Raw genomic sequence first — 19,475 nt, forward strand, 5'->3', positions numbered from 1 at the left:
GGAAGAAATCAGTTAGTTTGTCTCCAATTTTAACAGCACACATGTTTTCCAAATACATCGATTTAACCAGATCAGACATTTTGCCACCTATACCACAGTTTAAAAGTCTGTAATAGAGCCCTTCATGCCAAATAGAGTCGAAAGCTTTCTTGAAATCAATAAAGCAGGTGAATATTTTTCCATTCTTAGTTTGTTGTACCTGTTTGTTGATTAAAGTGTGAAGGCTATATACACTGTCGGTGGTGTGGTGTTTTGGGAGGAAGCCAATCTGACTTTTACTTAAGATTAACTGATCCTCAAGGAAATCTAGTATTCTTGTATTAAGAATACTACAGAATAGTTTACCTAGACAGCTGCTGACACAGATGCCACGGTAGTTATTAGGGTCTGATTTGTCCCCACTCTTATGAATGGGGGAAATGAGCCCTTTGCACCAGATGTTGGGAAAACCTCCTGCCTGTAATATAACATTGAACAAATGTAATATGGCACCCTGCATTTCTGGGGTGCTGCTTTTGAGCATTTTGTTTCTAATGCTGTCTGGACCACAAGCTTTTCTTGGCCTCAGACATTTTGTCTGTGTGGTTATTACTTCCCAAGTAATTTCGAAATCAAGGGGGTTTTGGTTGTCTTTAATTGTTTCTTCTAATTTTTGGAGTTTTTCTTTCATAATACACTGATCTGAATTGATTTGATTGATTGGTATGTCTTTGTACAGATTTTCAAAATGTGATCTCCAGATGTCACCGTTTTGGCTGTCTCTCTCTCTCTCTGATCCTTTCACAGAAAAACAAAACAAAAACTTGAACGTTTGAACGTTTCACTGCAGGCTTTTATTTTGAAAGTTGGGATTTGAACACAACAAAGGTGATTGATTTCATCGTGTCTCTTCTTCTGTCCAATGCTTAACAAATCCACGATCCACATCAGACTGGATCCAACCAGCCGGTTGACCATCAGAAACTAAAAACACACCTGCTCAGGTAAGAGCAAGAGAGAGAGAGAGAGAGAGAGAGAGAGAGAGACAGAGAGAGAGAAGAGACAGAGACAGAGAGAGAGAGAGAGAGAGAGAGAGAGAGAGAGACAGAGAGAGAGAGAGACAGACAGAGAGAGACAGTGAGAGAAAGAGAGAGAAAGAGAGCTCTGGTAAACTTTACAACCAATCAGCCGTCAGACTCCAGACTGTTCATGCTTTTATTTTGACGTATCTCTCCATGCAGGTTGATACAGTCGCCATGGAGACGAGTCTTCCTCCCCTCATCTGGAACCACAGAAGAAGAAATCAGCAGGAAAGAACCAGACTGTTATTCTGCCCCAAATTCAGCCTCTCAGGTTGTGTCCCGCCCCCCAGAGAGCTCCACCAATCAGGAGGAAGCTGCTGCATGAAGCTTGACAGTCAGAGGGGGCGGGATCCTCAATCAGGAAGTACAGTTTGTTTATGTGCTGCAGGTGACGACGGGTGCTTACCTTAGTGTGACACACAGCTGACCTTCGCTCTGCGTTTGGACCCAACGTCAGCGCCTGCAGCTCAAACACACGCTCTGATTGGTTGGTGCTTTTATTGTGAAACTCTTTGTGTTACAGTGACAACAGGAAGCTGTTCAGATGAAAGGTAAATGTCTTTACCTGCTGGACTGATCCTGGACTTCTGTGCTGGTTCCTTTGGACCAGGATCTGGACCATCGTTGTGTTCGGCTGTCCTCACTTCCAATGATGTGATCTCTTCAAACTCAGACTCCCCGTTCCTTCTGTCTCCGGTCTCTGGGTCAGGACCAAAGTCCAGGCTCTGGGTCTCATCTGTCCCTGGTTCTGGTCTCATTTCAGCTGTTGGATCAGTGGGAATCCGGGTTCCAGTCTGTAGTGGTTCTGCAGGCTTCTCTGATTGGCTGGACTGAGATGAGTCAGGCTCGTCCATAGCCAGGGACCTCCGTATGACCGCAGGATGATCTGACGAGGACAACACAGTCAAACACAGACTCACAAAGACAGACTAGCCCACCACAGCCCACCACAGTCCACTACAGTCCACCACAGCCCACCACAGTCCACTACAGTCCACTACAGCCCACCACAGTCCACCACAGCCCACCACAGTCCACTACAGTCCACTACAGTCCACCACAGTCCACTACAGTCCACCACAGCCCACCACAGTCCACCACAGCCCACCACAGTCCACCACAGTCCACCACAGCCCACCACAGTCCACTACAGTCCACCACAGTCCACCACAGTCCACCACAGCCCACCACAGTCCACTACAGTCCACCACAGTCCACCACAGTCCACCACAGCCCACCACAGCCCACCACAGCCCACTACAGCCCACCACAGTCCACCACAGTCCACTACAGTCCACCACAGCCCACCACAGCCCACCACAGTCCACCACAGTCCACCACAGTCCACCACAGCCCACCACAGCCCACCACAGTCCTCACCATGGACTCTGCTGCCCCTCTCAGCTCGAGGTCTGGTCTTCTTCAGGTTGTGGCCCTTCCTGATCTCAGCCAGCAGGTTGTCGATGATGCAACCTTCGTCCTGTTTGGACACGTCCCTCCTGACTGGAGGACAGAGACGTCTTCAACATTCAGGTTTATTATGATTATTGTTATTATTATTATTGTTGTTATTGATGTTATCATTTTCGTTATTGCTGTTGTTATTGTTCAGTTATATATTTTGTTGTAGAAATATTAGGTGGACTGCAGACTGAATTTAAGGTGGATGACTCACTGATCTTTGTGGTGTCTCCTTTGAGTTTCCTCTCCTCCTCCTGCTGCTTCCTCCTCTTCTCCTGCTGCCTGCGACTCTCGTTCTCCTGATCATCAATAACATACCAATAACATTATCAATAACGTACCAATAACACCGATAACATCATCAATAACGTACCAATCACATCATCAATAATGTATCAATAACATACCAATCACATCATCAATAATGTATCAATAACATACCAATCACAGCATCAATAATGTATCAATAACATACCAATCACAGCATCAATAATGTATCAATAACATACCAATCACAGCATCTTATTATTTGTCTTTAATGCATCTTTCAATAAAAGACAATATTACAACTGGCTGCCTGTGATTGGCTGCTGACCATGCTGCCCTGTGATTGGCTGCTGACCTTGATGGCTTTGAGGAAGAGTCCTCTGAAGGTCTTGATGGTGCTAAAGAGTTCGTCGATGGAGAAGCTGCTGCTGTCCTCACACAGGTAGGTGGACAAGTGCGTCCTCTGGTCCTCCAGCGAGGACAACAGCTGCTGCAGCTGCTCACAGGCCTGCAGACTCTCCTGGAAACACCACAGAAGAAGAAGACAGAGCAGGTAAACACACTGTCATTATTGTGAAGGTGCAGCAGGGGGCAGCGTGGTGAGTGTACCTGTATGGGGGACAGGTACTGCTCCTTCAGGTCCTCAGAGGACGACCACAGTTTCCTCTCTGCGTTCTTCAGCTGTTTGATCAGAGCGCTGCTTTCAGACTGAATGGACTCCAGATTTACCCTGCACACACACACACACACACACACACACACACACACACACACACACACACACTCTCAACATCTGTCCAACAACATCTGTCCAACAACATCTGTCCAACAACATCTGTCCAACAACAGTAGTGTTCAGTTTACCCAGCAGCCTTTTCACAGATCTCCAGATCATCGGGCAGGTTGAGCAGATCTGGATGGTTTAGCTCCGCCTCCTGTCAATCACACAAACAGCTGATGATGTCATGATGGCGCTCAACAGAGCTGGAGAACATTAGAGAGGACGAACTGGAGGTTGAAGATGCTGACAGGTTTCAAACCTCCAGGAGTCACTGAAACAGTTTCCTGGTCCTTGAACTAATCCAAGGATTTCCAGGAGTTCTATAACCAGTAACCAGTATAACCAGTAACCAGTATAACCAGTAACCAGTGTAACCAGTATAACCAGTGTAACCAGTGTAACCAGTATAACCAGTGTAACCAGTGTAACCAGTGTAACTAGTATAACCAGTATAACCAGTATAAACAGTATAACCAGTGTAACTAGTATAATCAGTATAACCAGTATAACCAGAATAACCAGTATAACCAGTGTAACCAGTATAACCTACCTGCAGGATGTGGTGCAGCAGGGTGATTCTGGACTTGTTGGCTTTAGTTTCGGTCAGTTTGAGCAGAGTGCTGATCTTAAAACCTTCAGCGTTTCCTGTGTGAGTCCCCTATAGTGATGACATCACACAATGATTGATGACATCACAGAACAACAAGTGACATCACTGACATCTTCAGGTACAAAGTGACATCATAATCATCTATCAACGTGAATTTTGTGTGAAGATTCTCACATAGTTTAGAAAGTTTCCAACACTCAGGATGAGTTTACAGAAACTGGGCAGACGAGTGCTGTCCCTCACACCTAAACACACAATGACACAATAATAAACAATAAACAATAATACACAATGACACACAATAATAAACAATAATACAATAAACATAAACAATATAAAAGGAAACAATAAACAATACAACAATAAACAATATCACCAATAATAAACAATAAAAAACAATGACACACAATAATAAACAATAATACACAATGGAACACAATAATAAACAATAATAGACAATGACACACAATAATAAACAATGACACAATAATAAACAATGACACACAATAATAAACAATAATACACAATGACACACAATAATAAACAATAATACACAATGGAACAGAATAATAAACAATATTAAACAATGGCACACAATAAACAATAATAAACAATGACACACAATAATAAACAATAGTAAACAATGGCACACAATAAACAATAATAAACAATGACACACAATAATAAACAATAGTAAACAATGACACACAATAATAAACAATAGTAAACAATGGCACACAATAAACAATAATAAACAATGATACACAATAATTGATCCTCTGTTGATGCCCTATTGTTGCCCTATTGATGCTCTATTGATGCCCTGTTGATGCCCTGTTGATGCCCTATTGATGCTCTATTGACGCTCTATTGATACCCTATTGATGCCCTGTTGATGCCCTATTGATGCTCTATTGATGCCCTGTTGATGCCCTATTGATGCTCTATTGATGCCCTATTTATGCTCTATTGATGCTCTATTGATGCCTGTTGATGCTCTATTGATGCCTATTGATGCCCTGTTGATGCTCATTGATACCTATTGATGCCCTGTTGATGCCTGTTGATGTCTATTGATGCCCTATTGATGCTTGATGCCCTATTGATGCCCTGTTGATGCCCTGTTGATGCCCTGTTGATGCTCTATTGATGCCCTGTTGATGCCCTGTTGATGCCCTATTGACGCTCTATTGATGCTCTATTGATGCCCTGTTGATGCCCTGTTGATGCCCTGTTGATGCTCTATTGATGCCCTGTTGATGCCCTATTGATGCTCTATTGACGCTCTATTGATGCTCTATTGATGCCCTGTTGATGCTCTATTGATGCCCTATTGATGCCCTGTTGATGCCCTATTGATGCTCTATTGATGCCCTATTGATGCCCTATTGATGCCCTATTGATGCTCTATTGATGCCCTGTTGATGCCCTGTTGATGCTCAATTGATACCCTATTGATGCCCTGTTGATGCTCTATTGATGCCCTATTGATGCCCTGTTGATGCCCTGTTGATGCCCTGTTGATGCCCTGTTGATGCTCTATTGATGCCCTGTTGATGCCCTGTTGATGCCCTATTGATGCTCTATTGATGCTCTGTTGATGCCCTGTTGATGCCCTGTTGATGCTCTATTGATGCCCTGTTGATGCCCTGTTGATGCCCTATTGATGCTCTATTGACGCTCTATTGACGCTCTATTGATGCCCTGTTGATGCCCTGTTGATGCCCTATTGATGCCCTGTTGATGCCCTATTGATGCCCTATTGATGCCCTATTGATGCTCTATTGATGCCCTATTGATGCCCTGTTGATGCCCTATTGATGCCCTATTGATGCCCTATTGATGCCCTATTGATGCCCTATTGATGCCCTGTTGATGCTCTATTGATGCCCTGTTGATGCCCTGTTGATGCCCTGTTGATGCCCTATTGATGCTCTATTGACGCTCTATTGATGCTCTATTGATGCCCTGTTGATGCCCTGTTGATGCCCTGTTGATGCTCTATTGATGCCCTGTTGATGCCCTGTTGATGCCCTGTTGATGCCCTATTGATGCTCTATTGACGTCTTGTCTATTGATGCCCTGTTGATGCCCTGTTGATGCTCTATTGATGCCCTGTTGATGCCCTATTGATGCCCTATTGATGCCCTATTGATGCTCTATTGATGCCCTGTTGATGCCCTATTGATGCCCTATTGATGCCCTGTTGATGCCCTGTTGATGCCCTATTGATGCCCTATTGATGCCCTATTGATGCCCTGTTGATGCCCTATTGATGCCCTGTTGATGCCCTGTTGATGCCCTGTTGATGCTCTATTGATGCCCTGTTGATGCCCTGTTGATGCCCTATTGATGCTCTATTGGTCTATTGCGCTCTATTGACGCCCTGTTGATGCCCTGTTGATGCCCTATTGATGCCCTATTGATGCCCTGTTGATGCCCTATTGATGCCCTGTTGATGCTCTATTGATGCCCTGTTGATGCCCTGTTGATGCCCTGTTGATGCCCTGTTGATGCCCTGTTGATGCCCTATTGATGCCCTATTGATGCCCTGTTGATGCCCTATTGATGCTCTATTGATGCCCTGTTGATGCCCTATTTATGCTCTATTGACGCTCTATTGACGCTCTATTGATGCCCTGTTGATGCCCTGTTGATGCCCTATTGATACCCTGTTGATGCCCTGTTGATGCCCTATTGATGCCCACACAGAAATAAAAGGTGTGTATACTAACTCTGACAGGCTCGGTCCAGCAGCTCAGCTTTGGGCTTCAGAGTCTCCAAAACACAGCTGCTCTCCTCACACAGCAACATGCACTCTATCCTCAGAGAGTAACTACACACACACACACACACACACACACACTGATGTGATTATCAATAATAATAATATCAGTGATTATTAAGTTTAGTTTGATCACTAAATTAAAACAGGTTAAAAACAGTTCTCCGATTAGTTATAAATATTTACAGCCACTAACTGCAGGCCGTAACTACTGTGTAAGGTGAGTCCTGAACCATCCCTTAGTTATGCTGCTATAGGCCTAGACTATCGGGGGATTTCCCATGGTGCACTGAGCTCCTCTCTTCCTCTCTCTTTCTGCACTCATACATGTCCCATTAATGCATGTTACTAACTTCACTTCTTCCCCGGAGTTCTTGTGCTTTCTCGTCTCGCAGGTTCTTGTCGATCCTGGTGGAGCCTCCTGCCATGGTCCTGCTAGATTGCCATTGCCAATACTGTTGTTGCTGTGCACCTGTCTGTCTGTCTGTCTCTCTCTGTCTCTCTCTCTCTCTCTCTCTCTCTCTCTTTCACCCCAACTGGTCGAGACAGACGACCACCCACCTAGAGCCGGAGGATCTGTCCTAGGTTTCTGCCTTTTAACAGGCAGTGTTTCCTTGCCCTTGTCGCCAAGGTCTTGCTCATGGTGGTACTGTTGGGTCTCTGTAATTAATGTTAAAGAGTTCGGTCTAGACCTGCTCTATTTGAAAAGTGTCCTGAGATAACTTCTGTTATGAATTGGCGCTATACAAATAAAATTGAATTGAATTGTAAGCTAACTAACTAAGCTAACGTTAGCATGCTAAAATCTGAGCCATTTAGCGTAATATACGTATGGCTCAACATATCTAAAAAATGAATCCCATTAATTTCACTAAAATAACACAAATGACCATACTGTTAACTCTGAAACACACATTTCTCTTTCAGATTTATGTTTTATCCTCTAAAACTGGAAGTGATGCTAGCTTCTGATGCTACAGTGACTTCCTGTTTACTGATTGGACGGCACTAAAGAGGTTTCCCAGCAACAGATTTACACATTCAAATCTTTATTAGCTGAGACATTTGTGAAGTCTTAATGGTTGGACCTGAAGAGCTGCTGGGACTGGGTCCAGGTTTGTTATCTGATGAGCAGCAGGTGGTGCTGTTCTCCTACCTGGGGACATCCAGCAGCTGCAGGTAAAACTGATCCACTGGGGCCAACTTGTCCCTGTCTGACTGGTGAGACTTCAGGTTCTCTACCTGAGGAAGGAAAGGTAAGACAGAAGAGGGACAAGTGATCAACAGATGAGGTAAGAAAACAGCACAGGTGAGTAAACGAGTAACAGACAGGAGAAGAACAGGTGAGACAGATAAAGACAAGGTAAGACAAGTACATGAATAGTGGGACAAGAAAAGGACAGGTGAATACAGGTGAGACAGGTAAAGGACAAGTTGGGAAGAAAATGACAAGAAAGACCACTAGTGGACAGGTGGACAGGTGAAAGGCAGGTAGCACAGGTGAGACAGGAGAGGGACAGGTGAGTCAACACAAAACGTTGGATGCTAAAACACTGTGTGTGTGTGTGTGTGTGTGTGTGTGTGTGTGTGTATTTGATGGGGGGGGCATATTTATTTATAAAAGTTGGCAGTAGGGGGGTAAATTGTTTTAATGATGTGGGAATGTGTGTATTCATAACTTTCTAATTGAAATTTTGCACAACTGTGAATTTAGTAACTGTTATTAATTGATTGTATGTTCCATCTACCTGCCCAGGGACTACAGGACGAAGCCTGACCCGGTGCAATGCATCTCTCCTTGTTACATACAGGGTTAATGTTTTATTGTGCACTGTCCCTGCTCAAATAAAAGAAATAATAATAATAAAAACAGGTGGGGCAGGAAAAGAAAAGGTCAATGTGAGAAGTGATGGACAGGTAAGACAACAGAGACAATGAAAGTACTTGGTAAGAGGCAGGGCAGGTGAGACAGGAGAAGCAAAGTTAGGTACAGGTAGGACAAATCATACAGAAAGAAGAGGTGTACGACAGATGTAAGACAGATGTAAGACAGGTGTTTTAGTGTCACTGTGACCTCTGACCTCGTGTTTCTCCGGCAGCAGTTTGAGCAGCTGTTTCAGGACCTCCACGTCAAACTTGGACCTGTCTCCTCTCTGGATCAGAGACACAAAGTCCTCATGGGAGCTGCAGGAGAAGACAGGTGGGGCAGATGAGCTGTGCGGACAATGAGGGAGGCAGGTACGGACAGGTAGGGTAGTGGTGAAGGACAGGCGAGGCAGTTGGAGGACAGCTGGAGCACAGGTAAGACAGATGGAAAGGTGGACAGATAAAGAAATAACACATAGGACAGGTAAAGGACAGGGAGGGCTGGAGGGACAGCTGAAACACACAGGTGGAGGCAAAGTAGGACAGATAAAGGGACAGGTGATGACGGATGAAAGACAGGTAGAATACAGTGGAGGGATCAAGAACAGGTGAGACAGGTGGGAAAGTGAATGACAGACAGGAGTGAGGAGTATGAAGCAGAGACATGGACAGTTCACCTGTCCTTCACCCTGTTTCTATTGGCTGAAAGATTGACTGAGGGAAAGAGTTAGTCACCATTTGAACTGCTTCAGGAAGATGTTGAGGTTGAGGCTCTTCTTGGCGTCGATGAAGGAAATCTGTGGACGGAGACAAAGACAAAAAGTCAATCAGCGTTGGTGATTTATGTCAGTGAGAGTGAGAAATGTAAAGTTTAGTCGGCAGAACTTTAGTGTTATTATCATGTTATTGTGGACTGAGGAGAAAATGATCTCTGAACTTATATTTCTGCAGGTTATATGATACCGGCTGTATGGTGAGCAGTACAATCTGTTCTACCTTTTTGGGCTCAGTCTGGGCTTTGGTTCTGGTCTTGGTCTCAGTTGGAGGAAGACTGAAGAGCTGCTCGATGCTGCAGTAATCTGGTTCCACTGAATCTGAAGATGCCGACGTCCACAAGGACTGATGAGCTACAGAGAGACAGATCCACATATGAAGTCCTGGATCTGACCCAGTCCACACAAAACCAACTGCATGAAGGTAAAAACACGTTAAAACCTCACTGACCCGTCACTGCTCTGGACGGGAGTTTCTGCCAGTTCAGCTTCTTCATACGGAGGGTGGGACAGGGGGCAGGGCTGTAATACGACCTACCAAGACCTTGAGCAGTCTGGGCTGAGATCATGTCACCTGGAGGAGGCCCCATACCAGGTAAAGGAGGAGGAGGAGGAGGCCCCATACCAGGTAAAGGAGGAGGAGGAGGAGGAGGAGGCCCCATACCAGGTAAAGGAGGAGGAGGAGGAGGAGGAGGAGGAGGAGGAGGCCCCATACCAGGTAAAGGAGGAGGAGGAGGCCCCATACCAGGTAAAGGAGGAGGAGGAGGAGGGGGTGGAGCTCCTATACCAGGTAAGTGAGGAGGGGAAGGAGGTGTACCAGAAGGAGGAGCTTGAGGAGAAGCTGATGAAGCAGCAGTTGTGGAGGCGTCTTTGATGAGGTGCTCAGGTTGTCCAGGAGGACCGTCCGGTAGTCGAGTCTGTACCGCCCTGTCTATGGTCCGGACCTTGCGATTAGCTGAGAGGGATTTGTGGGGGAGAAGCCTCTCCAGCAGGCACTCAGCAGACTCTAAGTCAGCTATAAAACACACAGGATGGATCCATTATGGACCTGTACAAAGCCTCCCAGAACCTGACCCTGTCATATTAGTATATTTTGGGCCTGTTGGATCTTGTGGTTCGACCGTGATTTAAGCTTGTGCAATCATGTTTTCATTTATGAATACAACAGAGAGCATTTTACATGGCTGGATTACTGCAGCAGCCTCTTTAGCAGCCGGAACCATCAGTCCACCGACTCCAGACTGTAAAGAACCCAGTATGTTTTACAACTGATTCAAATTACTTTAAAGCTCTACAAGGTCTGTCCGCTATATCTGCGATCTATTTGTATCTTACTTTGAGATGCTCGGGCAGAGGTCTGTTGTCTGGTCCAGGGGCCCGGCCGAGAATCAGTCCTTCTTAAAACATACTTGATCTGGATTTTACTTGAACTTTATCTGGTTGAAATTCTCTTTAAATGAATGTTTTTATAACTTGTGCTTTATTTTGGTTTTTGTGATTCACTAATAAAGTGCTAATGTTGCTATAGATGAATGTTATTGTCATTATTATTACCAAGCCGATTAGACTGGGTATATCTCGTGGGCCCATGAAGACCTCTGAGGACAACATCCTGATAATCGATCTATTCTTACAGTTCTATTGATACCCTAACAGAGGAAAAAAGTTTATAAGAGATGGGGATGCGAGTGGTACTCACACACAGTGACTTGAGACTCAACTCTGATTTAACAAACAAAACTGCCAGTGGTACACCAGACTTACGGTCCTGGGACAGCAGCGTGGCTCGGTCAGCCAGCAGCTCCAGAGCTAACCAGACCTCAGCTCTGTCCGGATCCACCAACAGCAAGGCCTGAAGGATGGACAGCAGCTGGACAGAGGATGGACTGCTGGACACCTGGACAGACAGGGAGGGGGAGGACAGGTACACAGAGATTGTATGGTGGAGGTGAAGATGTTACTGTGGCAGGATCTCTCAGAATCTCTCTGCTTTGAGCAACCACACAGTCAGTGAGTGTGTGTGTGTCCAACTCTTCCTCACAGGTTAGTTAATGACAGACAGTCAGTGAGTGTGTCTGTGTCCAACTCTTCCTCACAGGTTAGTTAATGACAGACAGTCAGTGAGTGTGTGTGTGTCCAACTCTTCCTCACAGGTTAGTTAATGACAGTCAGTCAGTGAGTGTGTCTGTGTCCAACTCTTCCTCACAGGTTAGTTAATGATGTTACTGAGTCAATGTGAGCAGATTGTGTCTGTAGACTGAAGAGAATCAGAGTCTCACTGATGGTGGAAATAAAGGTTTTACTTCCTTAAAACAGCCGTTTTTTGAATGGAGTTTGGTGTGACAGTGTGGAGCAGAGGGGATTTGAACCTTAATAATTCCCATAAACTGAGCTGACCTACCTTCTAATAATGAACCTTGTAAACAGCAGAAAGTAACAGGAAGTGGAGATAAACCTTCCTGTTTTTCTGTGTCTGTGGTAGTAAAAGGTAGATTAATGAACACAAACATTAGTTTACAGTGACGTCACATTGGACAGACAGAAACATGATATTCAGTCAGGTTGTAGATGGTCTGTGCACTTTGACGGAGGCAGAGTGACTCATCAACCACTATTTTTTCTTTTTTCTATCTAACGACAGTGATCATTGATCAGTAATGACACAACATGATTATCTGCCTTACTTGGCAACTAACTCACTAATTAACAGCTGAAAATAAATACAGTATTTTTATTACCGCCAGTCAAATCAGAGGAAGTGCTTCCACCCAAAAGGGGGCAGAGTGAGCTGCTCTCATCTATATACTGTAAGTGGTTACAGTCCTCTTCTTGTGCCTGTATGAGAGTATCTGAGAGATCAGCCTTCAGGGGGCGCCGTTCAGTGAGTGTGACTATCATACATTATTTTAACAAACACATATTTCATATATCAGATATTACTGAAGTGTCTTCATTCTGAGGGAACTGCTGTAAAGTAGGAAAGAGTTCAAATGTCTTTAGTGGGAGTTGGACGTTGATTACCATGGCAACAGTGGGGGTCCGGCGTGGCGGTGTTGGAGGTGAACGTTACCTTGGTGAAGAGCGAGGTGAAGACCTGCTGGTGGCTGCTCATGTCGATGCCTCCGTACAGTCTCTCCATCTCCTCCTCGTCCTCCGTCAGAGAGTCCTCGAACGCATCACACTGGATGTTCAGGTCCTCATCCTCCGTCTCCCTGGAGACAGAGAGAGACACAAACTGACAGATATGTTGATTATTGATTATTGGAGAGATGTATCAATAAATGCTTAATCGGTACCTCAGTCTGGGCAGCAGATCCAACAGCTGCAGTCCTGTAACAACAAGTTTCTGGTGAGAAAATCTTTTGATTGTCACTTGAATTTGATTCTGCGGTCTCCACGGCAACAGAATGAAAACATGCCCCGCCCCCATTCCAACATGTCTTCCATGTTCTCATCAACAGAGGGCGCTGGAGGAGCTTACTACCTAGCTGGTACCTAGCAACCACTAGAACAACAATGATTGATGTAGATTAGCAAGTTAGCTAGCATTTTGCTAACATTAGCCTAGCATATAGCATATCTAAGCACAGGAAAGGAGGAAGTTCTGACTGAGGATAGCGCAACATGTTCCTATCGGTTAATAAAGTCTATGACTGTTGGTGATATTATTCCTGTCAGTATTGGCAGTGACATGTTGTTGTGGTCGTACCGATGAACTCCTGCCGCAGGCGGTCCCTCTTCCTCAGGTCTTCCTGTCCTAGCACAAGGACGTTGATGACGCTCATCAGCGTCACCATGTACGGGACGTTGTCGGTGCAGTGGAGCTCGTTCATGATCACACTGAAGCGATACTGCTGCTTCTTCAGAGTCTGAACACAAACACACAAACAGACTGTCACTCACAGGTGGCGCTACCCAATAAGAAGTATGGGTACTCACAGTATTGGTGGGTACTGACCCATTTCAGGCTCTGGTCTTTGACCTGTGTCTGTAGTTCTGCAGTTATATATTAATCATATAAATATGGCCTCAAAACCTCCTTTATTGTCCCAATCAGCCAATCAGCTGCTGAGATAGTGTCCATATAGCTGATTATTAATGCTAATGATGCGAACTGTTCAACATATGCAGGTTAGTGTCAGTCAGTGTGGAGACCCAGACTGAACAGTTCTGACAGAAACCTTCAGGTACTGAGCAGTTCTGGTTCAAGTGAGGCTGTTGGCTGACACACTATTGACCCACAGAGGATGTGGGCCAAACTCCAGATATGTTTTTTAAGTTTGCTGCAAGTTTGAGCAGGACTGCAACTGCAAACCGAATTTGACCTGTTATCAACAACCAATAATGCAATAATTGCAATAACCATCTCTTTCTACTTTCTTCACTAGACCCAGCTTTTAGAAACCGGAAGAAGAGAGGCCTGGTTTCTTTTCGTGATCTCTTTATTGATGAGACCTTTGGTAGTTTGGAGAACCTTGTCACTAAATTCTACCTAATTGTGGTCGATTTAGATATTTCCAGCTTCGTAATTTTGTAAGAACTCACTTCACGTCCTTCCCTAAACTACCTGAGAAGACTCTTCTAGAAAATATAATGTCTCCCTCAGCATCACAAAACAGCATTGGATCAATTTACATTCTTCTTCTCTCCTCGCAAGCATCTTCTCTTTTATGGCTAAAAGACACATGGGAAAAAGAGCTTGGTCTGGGGCTGGCCGAGGATTGGTGGAGAGAGTCACTGCTCAGGATCAGCTCCACTAGCTCTTGTGGTAAATGGACCTGTACTTGTATAGTTTCCTTTCTAGTCTTCTGACCACTCAAAGCGCTTTTACACTACGTGCCACATTCACCCTTTCACACATATTCACACAGCAATGGCAAAGTCCATTGAACAGAAACTAACTCATTCACACACACTCACACACGGCATCAGGAGCAATTTGGGGTTCAGTATCTTGCTCAAGGATACTTAGACATGTGGCACCAGGAGCCAGGGATCGAACCAACAACCTTCCGATTAAGGAACGACCCGCTCTGCCTCTGAGCCACAGCCGCCCATTTGTTTGTGCTCGTATGAGCCTTATTCAGTTCAAAGTGGTTCACAGGATCCACTATACTAAAGCCAGGCTGAAGAAATTGTTTCCTGACACGGACAATTCTTTTATCAGATGCTCTCTCTCCCCAGCAGACCACACGCACACATTTTCTCCTGCCCAAAACTCAATTCCTTTTGGTCGTCTTTCTTCAATTCCCTTTCAGAAGTTCTGGACATCCCCCTGACCCCATGCCCTTTAACTACTATCTTTGGTGTGTCTCTTGTGGGCGGGTTTAACGAATATCAAGTGGACCTTGTTGCGTTTGCTGCTCTCATAGCCAAACGCCGCATTTTACTTCATTGTAAGAGACCTAATCTCCCTGGCACAACCTCTTGGTTAAAAGATTTAATGTCTTTTCTTCACCTGGAAAAAATTAAACACACAGTCAGAGGATCTGTGAGAAGATTTCATCGAACTTGGGACCCCTTTCTCTCCTATGTCAACTATCTAGCTTTGATAGACTCTTAAATCTGATCAAACACCTCTCTCTCCTTTCTGTTTTTGCTCTTGTGTATATGTTCTAGTTTCATTTTTATTATTATTTTATTATTATCATTATTGATATTGTTAGTTTTTATTATTATCATTATTTATTATTTTTCTCCTTTTATCTACCTCATGAAAATGCACATTGTACCTAAGACTAAGGTGGGTGGGTGGGTGGGTGGAGGGGAGTTGGGTGCATTGTATTTTGCCTGTATGTTCTTTCACAGACAGTCTACTTAAAAAAAAAGAAAATATGAAGATGTCAGACTTCTCAGTTACAGGTAATCTGTATCCTGCTTGTAAGATGCTTTGAGGTTTGCACAATAAACATATTTAAAAAAAAAAAAGTTTGAGCAAGACCGATAAAAAGGTTCTGGAGTGCAGTAAGAAGAGCTGATAGCATCTCACTAGCATGGCAGCAAAGGTGTTTGTTGTTATTTGAGAACTGATCGTTAATATGATAAATCTGTTCAGGCTAGCCAAACCCTGCTCACAGTTTGTTCAGCAGGTATTTGATGAGTTATCTGTAGTTTTTGGCAGACAGAGTTGCAGCTTATCTTCAGGAAGAGGTGGACGGGTGGGTACGTTCCTGCCCACATGAAGGCGGTGAGGAATGGCGTCCCATCATGCCAATGAGTCAGAACAAGCCTGGGCGAGGTCAGGAACAAAGCTTATCTGCAGTCACACCCTGCTGTTCCACACACACCGATTTCTGTTCCCTCTGCAGCCGATACACTCACTCTGATAAGGTTTGATTCAAATGTGCAGCATAGATGGTGCTGACGGACGGACGGACGGACTAAAAGTGTGAAGCTAATAGCACTTACTACAGCGAGCAGCAGGGTAAACACATCATAAACAACATCATACTGTGCTGATGGGTGAGGGGGGGCACTATGTGGATCTGTGGACAGTGAACTCTCTGTAGCCAACCTTGTAGTGGTCGAGGGCGTCCAGGCCCAGGTGGTGTCCCTGAGGGTCAAACAGAGTCAGAGCCGCCAACAGCTCAAACACCTGCATCTTCACCATGACGTTGGAGGTGTCCAGAGCTGAGGGACACATAGAGACAGAGACAGTCATTCACCTGTAGAACACGTTATAGCTCCATCGGTACGCCGAACCCTGGATGGCTAACACTCTCCTGAAAGGTCAAAGGTCACCGCTAGGGTCTCGCCACAACAGTAACGTTAGCACAGCATCGCTCGCCGTTCAATGCGACAGGATTTACAGACTGAAAAAAGTCTGGAAGAAGGAAAGTATGTACGATCTGTTGGACAGATGTTGACAGCTGGTGAGACCTGTGCAGGTGGATGTCTGTGGATGCTAACATAGCTAGCAACAACAACACGCAAGACACGGATATTAAAATGTATTGCCGTCGAGTAGTATCGTAGCTCATGTATCGAGATCATACGGAGGAACTCACCCTGGGTCAGGGTCCTGACGTAACCCTGGTTGTCCAGGATGAAGTGCAGTCCTTCGGACGAGTTCATGACGGCTCGGATGCAGGCGACGCAGGTGAGCTGCAGCAGGGCGTCGGCAATGCGAGCGCAGCCGCGTCCGGAGAGTCGCTCCAACGCCTCCATCAGCAGGTCCAGACCGCGCAGCTCCAGGAACTGAACCATCCAGGCCTGATCACTGGCTTCCAACCGCCGCCGTAAACCGGAGTAGTTCACCACGGTGGGAACCTGAGGGGACGCAGAGAGGTTGGACAGTCTGATCTCGTCCTTAAACACAGCTGCTGGTTGGTTAAATAAACATAAACATTATCTGTAATCTACAGAAGGATGGGGGGGGTGTGTGTGCCAATATCAGAGTTATTCATTATAGATTATTTCTGACATTGAGACGTTGGCGTACTGCAGAATCAAAGCTCTTTACTTTCCTTTTGCATTTAAACCTGAAAACTTATTTCTGTTTTGAAGAAGGATTTGAATATTGGCAGCTGCAGGCTCCTGTACCTCCACCAGGTGTCAGCAGTCCTACCTGCAGCAGTCGGATGCAGAGTTCAGGGTCTGCGTTCTCCAGATTCGCCTCCAGTGTGGCGTCGGGGCCATGGGCGGGGCTTCCCGTCAGGCGCTCCTTCATCGCCTCCCATTTTGTTTTGGTTGCCATAACGACAAGAAGCTGCAGAGACGAGACTGAAGGTTTTTATTGATCTGAAAACAGAAATATGGGTGCTTGAAGCGGCCAAAAGATTTCTGAAAATGACCCAAATAAATAAGCTTTTGTTTATTCACATAAAACATATTGAACTATTTATGAGATATGTCTGAATGGATTTCACTGAGGAGGATTTCATTATAATAATTTAATAACATTGAATATTTGAATCAGCTGAGACACACACACACACACACACACACACACATTGTCCTCTGTGTGTGTGTGTGTGTGTGTGTGTGTGTGTGTGTGTGTGTGTGGTATTTCACTTCATAAAAGAGTCTTTATGTCGAGTTCAGAAAGTGTTTGTTCTACTTCCTGCTAACAGCAGCAGTTTACAGCGTTACCGTGGTGACGGTGGCAGTTTGTGTTTTATTTAGTTATTATTTTGTTGTTTGTTGCTGTAGTCTGCACAATACTTATGATAACTTCATTATATTCATATTGTAATTGTTTTAGACTGCTAATTAAAGAATCCTTTAATTAAGCCGATAATAGATTAGCTGAAAAAAAGTGATAAAGTGATATAAACCAATATAAACTAATATAACTTGATATAAAGTGATATAAACTAATATAATCAGTTTTTTTTTCTGTGCACATTTTTGAACAAATAATCAGTAACTGTAATCAGATTACATCTCCCAACCCTGAGTAGCACATAGAGCAGAACAGGAAGCTGGTTGTACACGGTGAGCATTATCAGCTGCTGGCTCCCACCCTCCTCCCCAACCACACCAGACTCCCTTTACACATACAGGATTTAAGGAGCCCTTGTCCCTCAACTGAAGCACGCACGCAGCAGAATATAGGTTGGAATAATGTCGACATACTCAGAGTATTGTGGTGAAGTCGGCAGGGTACCAATCCCTCAGGAAGCTCTTTATCTGTAGTTTTACACAGTCAGCTCTCTAACTGAGGCAGTTCTCTGCAGCCCTGCGCTGTGGACTTCAGAGGACTCGCTCCCTGACTCTGACTGTTGGAGGAGCGGCAAGGACAGCCTTCAAACTTTCTGTTACTTTGAATAAGAATACCTGGCCGATATAACACTGGCCGAATGGCAGACTGCTTGGGATCGCTTCACGGCCTGTTGGCGATTATATTTATCGATACGTAGTCTTTTTCCAATCAGCCGTTAACTTTTAAAGTCCTAGTTTTTCCAACGAAGTTCGGCAGCAAAATAAAAGCCATCGGGAGTGAGGTTTCCCCATCACACAGGACTTTGTGTTTGAACCTCCATCAGTCTCACTGATCATCGGATCGATCCTCACCGTGTACCGGAGGGCTGGGTCCTTCCTCACCGTGTAGCGGAGGGCTGGGTCCTTCCTCACCGGGAGAGTCTTAATCCTCTGTCTCTGACCTCCGACTGCCACTCCGTGGGCTGTCTGCAGTCCTCTTATACGTCCGCCTGCTGTGGGCGGGGTCGGAGGTCACCGTACCAGCCGCCACAAAGTTACAGATGTGACTCTTCTACTCTGAGTTCTGCTGGGTTCTGCTGGGTTCTACTGGGTAAGGATTTTATGGAGCTGTTGTTGTTGTTCTATATATTTATATGTTCTATATATATTCTATATGTATTCTATAGAATATATTCTATGAAATATTTAAATATAAAATATTCTATATATATTTATATATTTACATATATTTATATATTTATATATTCTATATATATTTATATATTTACATATATTTATATATTCTATATATATTTATATATTTTATATATATTCTATATATATTTATATATTAACATATATTTATATATTTTATATATATTCTATATATTTATATATTCGGTAGCACTTTATAATGAGTACACACTATTACGCATGAGTTAAGCATGAATAAATACTGAATTCATCATTTATAACGCATGAATACACATTAGTATGTAGTTTATAAACACAGGTAAAAATGTTTTATTCATCATTGATAAGCACATTAGTTATGGATTAGTAAATACTGAATTCATCATTTATAAAGCATGATTCTGCTGTAAATAGTCATTACTATGTGGTTTATAATCACAGTTATAAATGTTTTACTCTTCATTGTAAAACATTGTTGTCTCAAACAATGTCGACTTTGCATTAGACATGAAATTATAAACACTCAATACACACA

The 19,475-nt window shown here is 44.2% G+C and overlaps 1 protein-coding gene and 1 long non-coding RNA gene across 6 annotated transcripts; one reads left to right on the forward strand and one right to left on the reverse strand.

Moving 5' to 3' along the window:
• Nucleotides 1-810: 810 nt before the first annotated feature.
• Nucleotides 811-18,732, reverse strand: LOC127368342 (inverted formin-2). 5 transcript variants are annotated; one of them, XM_051409034.1, is made up of 24 exons: nt 18,620-18,732; nt 17,172-17,344; nt 16,612-16,873; nt 16,119-16,234; nt 13,314-13,473; nt 12,901-12,934; nt 12,675-12,816; nt 11,369-11,501; nt 10,056-10,619; nt 9,828-9,958; nt 9,567-9,628; nt 9,047-9,149; nt 8,122-8,207; nt 6,916-7,016; nt 4,355-4,425; nt 4,121-4,228; nt 3,654-3,724; nt 3,399-3,519; nt 3,145-3,309; nt 2,737-2,821; nt 2,442-2,564; nt 1,627-1,947; nt 1,468-1,521; nt 811-1,261 (listed from the first exon to the last, which is right to left on the reverse strand). In XM_051409034.1, the coding sequence occupies exons 2-23, from the start codon at nt 17,298-17,300 to the stop codon at nt 1,469-1,471; spliced, it is 3,141 nt and encodes a 1,046-aa protein (XP_051264994.1). In that variant the 5' UTR covers nt 17,301-17,344; nt 18,620-18,732; the 3' UTR covers nt 811-1,261; nt 1,468. The 5 variants fall into 5 exon arrangements, with proteins under 5 accessions (XP_051264994.1, XP_051264996.1, XP_051264995.1 ...); XM_051409036.1 differs by having other exon boundaries at nt 17,172-17,312; nt 18,182-18,730; XM_051409035.1 differs by having other exon boundaries at nt 18,182-18,730.
• LOC127368427 (uncharacterized) lies at nt 11,621-11,919 on the forward strand. Its single transcript, XR_007885774.1, has 2 exons — nt 11,621-11,757; nt 11,813-11,919. It is a non-coding gene; the product is annotated as an uncharacterized LOC127368427 (long non-coding RNA).
• Nucleotides 18,733-19,475: the final 743 nt, after the last annotated feature.

The sequence above is a fragment of the Dicentrarchus labrax genome, unplaced genomic scaffold (genome assembly GCF_905237075.1).
Source record: "Dicentrarchus labrax unplaced genomic scaffold, dlabrax2021, whole genome shotgun sequence".
NCBI classification, from domain to species: Eukaryota; Metazoa; Chordata; class Actinopteri; family Moronidae; genus Dicentrarchus; species Dicentrarchus labrax.